At 35.6% G+C, this 7,751-nt stretch overlaps 1 protein-coding gene across 1 annotated transcript; it reads right to left on the bottom strand.

The window, feature by feature from the left end:
* Positions 1–245: 245 nt before the first annotated feature.
* On the bottom strand, positions 246–2,760 carry LOC122308119 (profilin-1-like). Its single transcript, XM_043121288.1, has 3 exons — positions 2,490–2,760; positions 1,408–1,545; positions 246–682 (listed from the first exon to the last, which is right to left on the bottom strand). Exons 1-3 carry the CDS (start codon positions 2,610–2,612, stop codon positions 548–550), a joined length of 396 nt encoding a protein of 131 aa, XP_042977222.1. The 5' UTR covers positions 2,613–2,760; the 3' UTR covers positions 246–547.
* Positions 2,761–7,751: the final 4,991 nt, after the last annotated feature.

Here is a 7,751-nt window from a genome sequence, read left to right on the forward strand (position 1 = left end):
CGCCTAGTTAGTTTTCTTTTTCTTTTCACATTTTTTTAATAAAAAAAATACACCAATACATTTAAAATCACTTCTTTAATTACTAAGTTATAAAAAAAAAAAAAACTAATAGTACACTATAACGGTACAACAGGGGCTGTAGAGCAGCATTTTCCAAACCACATTAGCATTGGGGTTCTTGTAAACCACATTGACATTCAAACACGGGCTGTGATAGAAATTCAAAATAAAAATAGTACATGAGATTTATGCCAAAGCGATATACCATATCCATTAAATGGAATACCACAGTAATGTGGAGAAATGTCTCACGAGATAATCATCATTATACTTCCATCAAAATAGTTACAAAGACTAAAGACCAAAGTCATCACTCCCCAAGCATAAATCAAACCTTTGGTTCTAAGCATACTTCCCATAACGCTTAATATTTTGAAATATCATTTCACTGCAACCAGTCGTTATTCAAACAGCAGGTCAGTAAATGCAGCCCTGTTTGCATAGATGCGATGAAGATTTGTTCAAATTACATGGCATATCAAGGCAATTAGAGACCCTGATCAATGAGATAATCACCAAGCCTTTCGACGATCATGTTGCACTGGCCAGGAGCCATTGGTTCATCATAGATACCAATTATTAAGGCCTGATTTGTCTTCTTCACAGTAACACCACCAGGGCCCTGAAAATGCAATGGGGAAGGCTGAGAATACAACAATAATATATATTTCTTTTATATATATATTTGTGAAAAAAAGAGTCAAATGGATGACACTCCTCTTATCTTATGACAAATAAATGGCAGCAGCTAAAGAGTTTGATATTAACTGTATCGACTCCCCTTATCTTTCTTGATAAAATATGATTTTTACCCTTAAACTAATAGGTGTTTTTTACTTTTCATCGTAAACAACAAAAACTGACACATTGTCCCAACTACATTCGTCCAAATCAGACCGTTATAACAAAAAATAAATGACATAACACAATCTTAATAGTTAAATCTAAACGGAAGGCGTTAGTCGACAGTAGTGGGTGGGTGCAATGTTTCAAATTTTGATAGTTAAGGATGCAAAGTGTATACCTTGCAGTTTAGGGTGAAAATGCGTCTAATACCTCAAGAAAAACATTCTAAGCTAAAACCGGGTACACAAATCGGCAGCTAAGGGGTATGCTTCACTGTACAACAACTCGTTTGGGGAAGCTGCTTCAGTACGATAGTGATCTAGCCTTTTGGATTTTTTCCAAAACAAGAGAGAAGGATTTTGATGTTCATACTTCAAGTTGGACATGAAATAAAGAGGATCCACATTTCTCAGCATAAGTACCTTAAACATACTTTCAAAATTACACAATGTGGCAGTGCCGATACAATTGTCAAATTAAGATTGGATGTGAGATCATCACCTTTTTCCCTCGAATGACAGCTCCTGCCTCCCCTTGGATCACCATATACTTTGTGCCACCAAGGTACAACCCAGTCGGAGCAAGTGATCCAGGTTCAGCAAAGTCATTCATAATGCCAGCTATTTCTTCAGGCTTCAACTAATGCAACATCAACATAGAAAAAACTGGCAGTTAATTCAGGAAAAAAGAAGCACTAATATATGTAATGAATTCAAAGGATGTCATCATGATCAAGAATGCATGAGCAATCGGCGTAATATTTTTTTGATAAGTAAATTCAGTGTAATATTGCATACTTTAATATCGAATAAATAGAAAAAATGAAATTATTACTACCCCTGATAATTATTGTGAACCGCAGATACACGATTTTGGCAATTTACACTTTTTCAATCAAGAAAAAATGTCCACCAGGACAAAGGAGAAAATGCTAGAGATAAAGCCCTTCTTTTCTAAAGCATTCAACTCCATTCCCTTCCACTTTGTTATCAGATTCAACCCATATCACAAAACTCTCCAGCTCATTCAGTTTTACCAAAACCACTATATTAAAATAGATTAGGAATAATATAGTAAGCAAAAATCAAGCAAAAGTAAAAAAAAAAAAAAAAAAAAAAAAAAAAAAAAAAAAAAAAAAGATCATAATAAATGGTACAAGTGTGACTTTTACAACAGCGAAGGCTTTTTTTTTTTTCTTTCTTTTTTTCCTGTTAATTTATCCTTAGGAAATTCGAACATCAAGCTCAGAAAACCAAATGCATACAAACATACATGCAAATATACATATGTGAAATCGCAGATTGATCCAAACACAATAAATAAAAGAACTCAAATTGCAAAGACCGTTGGATCAGATAGGAAACCAGCAAAACAAATCTCTCTTTTTATTTTTCAAAATTGCATCAGTCCAAAGATTCGACTTTCACTGAAAAAGAAGAAGAAGAAGAAGAGATCAGATCGGATATCCGGTATCAAGCCCAACAAGTAAATTACGCAGTCGTTCTGCTTCCTACAAACATCAATAGATGATATACAAACCGAAGGAAGCGAAAAAGGAAAGGAAGAAAAGAAGTAAAACGAACCTGAGGGAAAGTGGAGCTCTGGGCCCAAACACTACCGTCATGGCCAATGATAGCGGCGGCAGAGAGGTGATTGCCTTCGATTTCGCACATGAGGTGCTCATCTACGTAAGTTTGCCACGACATGTTCTCCTGCTTGTTTGAGTTATCTCTGATGGTCGGTGTCCGGTTTCTGAGGCTTCCGCAGGGTAAAGAGTCTTGCTTGATCTCTCTCTTTCTCTGTCTATCGGGTCTACCACTGGTGAGCGTTCGGTAGCATTGAGACCACGGAGATAATTGTTCCTAAAAAATAATGGAATGCCATATATTTACCAAACTACCCACCCTTTTCTTTCCTTTCCTGAAACATATTATTTAATGCATAATGCTAGTGTCCCGCCTAGGCGGTACCTTTCAAATCTACCGTCCGTTAAATTTTATTTTTATTTAACGATTAAGAAGAAATTTTAGATGTATTAATATATCTAAAATGTTTATTATGATTAAAAAATGCATATAAAAGAAAATAAAATAAAATGTACCGATCGGTACACTTATTCGAGTGATTTCTTCTGTAAGTGTAGAAGAACTCTTACGTTACATACACAGGGTTGACAACACCATATGTGGGGATTGTTATCATCCGTGATATCAACAGTGAGCATATCAAACAAAGCCAGATATGTAGGCTATTCTGTCATAGACGACCTTTGTTGACTTGCTTTTGATAAAGCTTGGTTTGTGGGATGTGATTGAGGATGACACAGCTGGTTGTTCGAGTGATTGGATTAAAATGATAATCTGAAAGCTGTCGCCACAAGTGTAAACTTCGACATTGTAACCTTCCCCGATGCCATGCCGCCTTCTGATCTGTAAAGGATGGCACCTCGAGGATGGGTAAGGCCCCCTGCGTACCATCTGTCTTCATCTGCCGACAATCAATATAATTTTAATATTTTTAAAAATAAATAAAATATATATCAATACTTTAAAACTTATTTTCTTAATTATTAAATAAAAATATATATTTATTTTATATGTGCGGTCATTTAGAAAGATAATATTGGAGCGATTTATTTTTAATTAATATTACATATTTTACTTTTTTATCTATTATATTTAAAATATATTTTCATATTAGATTAATTATTTATTTTTATATAATAATAATATATTATTAAGTTAATTTTTTTTTTATCTAATTTATTCTAAAGCTTATCAAATTGAAACTTGATTAGTTTTAGAATGAACAATATCACTCAGTGACAACTTCAAAATAAAAAAGATGACCCAGGGCATTCCCTTTCACACAAACGGGGAGCATACCCCTGTGATCCTATCTACGCCGAATGTGCCTGGTGGAGGAGATTAACGTAGTCCAAAGAGAATAACTTTTAATCGGCATAGCCCATCCATTAAACCTAGCATGGATCCTCACTGCATCTAAACTAGATCTCTCTCCCACGTGATAACATTCATCATTCAATCAACAATATTCCTGAAATGGAAACTGTTGATATGAATGGCAACATGACAAATATGGATGCTGAGAGTGTAGCAGACTGATTACAATGCAGATTTTACTCCTTGTATTTTGCAGTTATAATTTGTTAAGTCTTTCCATGTTTAGAATACACAACTGTCTATTACCATGTATAGTTATAGCTTATACAGTCTCTGTACACAATCCTTGAATATAAATACAATACTACTTTCACAGAAAATGTGTGGTGAGATTTCTTTATCATCGACTTGTGTTGATTTTCTTCTTGGTATCAGAGAAATCATATTGTGAGGAGGGCTATTTTTTTTTTCCCGCAAACATGTCTTCAGTATCTTTGAACGTTGGCAATTTTGTCACACTCAGACTCAAGTCTGAAAATTATCCTTTTTGGTGTGAGCAAGTACTTGCTCTAGCAGAAAGTCAGGAACTAGTGGTCTATCTTACGGGAGAAGTCTCTATCCCTGAGAGTGTACTTCCACCTTCAGAGGGCTCAAACTATCAAAATGTTCCTAACCCAGATTTTGTAAGATGGAAGACTGCTGATCGACTACTTAGAGGATGGATCATTAGCACCTTATCTGAAGAGGCTCTTGGGATTGTCATTGGACTAGATACCTCGGCACAGGTATGGAGAGCTCTTAAAGAAGCCTATGCTCAATCTTCTCAAGAGCGACAGTTTCAACTTACACAGCAACTCAATCACATGAAGAAAGATTCTGATATGCCCCTGAATGACTACCTACGTAAATTCAAAGGTGTGTGTGTGTGATAGTCTATCTGCTATTGGCTTCCCTGTTGATGACAAAACTAAAGTATTCTCTCTGTTGAATGGTTTGGGAGCAAGGTATGAACCTTTTACCACTTCTATGCTTAAACCTCCTATGCCCAGTTATGCAGAAGTAGTGCCTTTATTGCAAAGCTATGAAACCAGAATTAGTTTGTACTCCCCTGACTCAGTAGCCTACACTGCCTTTTATGGTCAGAAAAATAACTCAAAGTTCATTAACAAGGGATAGAGACAATCAAGTAGTTTCTCATCAAAAGGAAAAGGTTTTTCTCCTGCTAATTAAGCCACTATGAAGCCAATGAATCAAGGTTCTCCAAATGTATCAACTAATTCTACCTGTGAGTCTCGTCGTGATCTTCTATGTCAAATTTGTGACAAACGAGGTCATACTGCAATTCGTTGTTGGCATAGATTTAACCACTCAATTCAGCCTGACAACTTGCCAAAAGCATTTGCAGCTCTCAACATTGAATCAGAAACTAGCACTGAAGAATGGATTTCTGATACAGGAGCTTCTGCTCACATGACCTCTCATAAAGGTATTTTACACAACTTAAAACCTTATGTTGGTTCAGATAATGTGTTAATTGGCAATGGAGATTTTCTCAAAATTACACACATTGGAGATGCTACCATTGGGACAGGATCTTCAAAGCTCACTTTAAATAATGTTCTGTTGGTTCCTGATTTAGAAAAAAATTTGTTATCTATTGGACAATTGACCACTGATTACCCAGTAAACTATGAGTTTTCTAATCAGATTTTTGTGGTCAAGGATCGAGTGACACAAAGGGTGCTAATGAAGGGCCTCAAGCAGGATAATCTATACACCATTCGGGCTTCACCAGCTGCTTTCTTTTCAACAAGGTTTCGAGCAGTAACAAGGGACTTATGGCATCAAAGGCTCGGGTATCCTCAAGCAGCTGTTGTTTCCAATCTGCAGAGCAATGGTTTTATTAAAGTATTATCCAATAAGCTAGAAAATAAAGTTTGTAAGAGTTGTCAGCTAGGGAAGATGTCTAAGCTTCCTTTTACTGCTTCAATGTCTAGTACATTTGCTCCTTTTGATAAACTTCACATTGACTTGTGGGGACCTGCTCCTATTCCTTCCATGAATAAATTTCATTATTATGCTGTCATTGTGGATGACTTTACCAAGTTCATTTGGCTTATTCCCTTAAAAAAGAAATCAGATTTCTTTACTCAGTTCTTACTATTTGAAAAATATGTTTTGAGGCAATTTGGGTAACACATAAAAGTAGTACAAACAGATGGAGGGGGAGAATTTTTGAACCATGCATTTGTTAGTCATATGCAAAATTCCGGTATTTTACATCACATCTCATGTCCATACACGCCTGAGCAGAATGGCTTTGTTGAGAGGAGACATCGAAATATTAGAGAATTAGGTCTTACAATGATGCTGCATGCAAATGTTCCTAAGTGTTTTTGGGTTGAAGCATTTACTACAGCTGTTTTCCTCATCAACAGACTTCCTACTGTCACTTTAAAATGGGAGTCCCCTTACTCTACGCTTTATCATAAAACACCAGATTATGGATCTCTTCGTGTCTTTGGTTCAATATGTTATCCTTATGTTTGGGACCAAAAGACAAGTAAATTTGATCCAAAGTCTCTTCCTTGTGTGTTCTTGGGCTATAGTGATCGACATAAAGGCTATCGGTGTTATTATGCACCTACAAGAAGGACTTTTATTTCCAGACATGTAGCATTTGATGAGGACTCTCTTCACTTCAAAAATCAAGTCTCCAAGAATATGTCTCCTTCAGATTTTTTAGTGACTACTTTCAATGAATGGGATTCCTCAACAGCTCCTATATGTTCTCATTCTCTTCCATTAGAAAATACAGAAAATCCAACTCCTGATGCACCATAGAATAAACAACTAATTCTCTCTGATTTAGTTTTTGGTGTAGAACAACAGCCCAATATTGTCCCAGCTATCCTGGATCACTTTGAAGAACATGGATTAACTGATCAGTCCGTGACAGTTCATGAAGAGTCTTCAAATTCTATACTGCACATAAAAGGTGTGGTGAGATTTCTTTATCATCGACTTGTGTTGATTTTCTTCTCCACCCTCGTCTCTCTCTCACCACCAAATGTGCCTGCGTGGTGGCTGCATTAAAATGGCTGTAGGTTTTTTGTCATGTTTTGATGTAGTCATGTATACTGTATTATAATGTACCTTATCGACTTGTCAATACCTTATTGGCGGCTGATCTACATGCCAAAATGATCATGACTGCTCCAAAGCAGGACTGTAGTTCAAAACCATAAAATTATTCTTTGGCTTACCTGATTATGTATGTTTGAAATAAATGAGGCAAATATTTGTAATCCAATATTCGTGATATTACACAGCCGCATGTCCTGGACTTTGGACTCCTTAGTTCTAACAATTTTCTTTATTTCTCCGTACCACGTAGTACCTTCCAGCCTATTATTAAAGGAAAATGTTAAGTTGTCTTCAATTGCCCTTTAATGCATTTTGATTTTTTTTAATATTTAAAAAAATTACCATTAATATATTTGTATATTAGTAAAGATCCTATCAACCAATCATAACTTTAATGTTTCATTTCCTTGTTATCACACTTGTCTTTCTACTTCTTTCTAAGTGCAGGATTATACAAGGGGTTGCCGGTTATTTTCTACCAATTGTGACCCTTCCTTCTCACTTTTACAAAACAAACGAGACCTTAGATCCGGTCCGAAAGATCTCATTTTCCATCCACAAACTCGTGCCATTTTCTACAACGCCCTCGCTAAAAACTTGAAATTGATAAAAAGTTAAAACAAATAATAACAAGGGAAACCAGAGTCCTTTTCTTCTTTCTTGTTTTTTATTTATTTTGATTATTAGTATTTATTATTGCTTATAATTAGGTAATTAGGATAGCAATTTTTATTCGTGAGTCTGTTTATATCGTGCCAAGTCATGAATATTCAATTATATAAGTCAATTCAAACA

The sequence above is a fragment of the Carya illinoinensis genome, chromosome 4 (assembly GCF_018687715.1).
Source record: "Carya illinoinensis cultivar Pawnee chromosome 4, C.illinoinensisPawnee_v1, whole genome shotgun sequence".
NCBI lineage: Eukaryota > Viridiplantae > Streptophyta > Magnoliopsida > Fagales > Juglandaceae > Carya > Carya illinoinensis.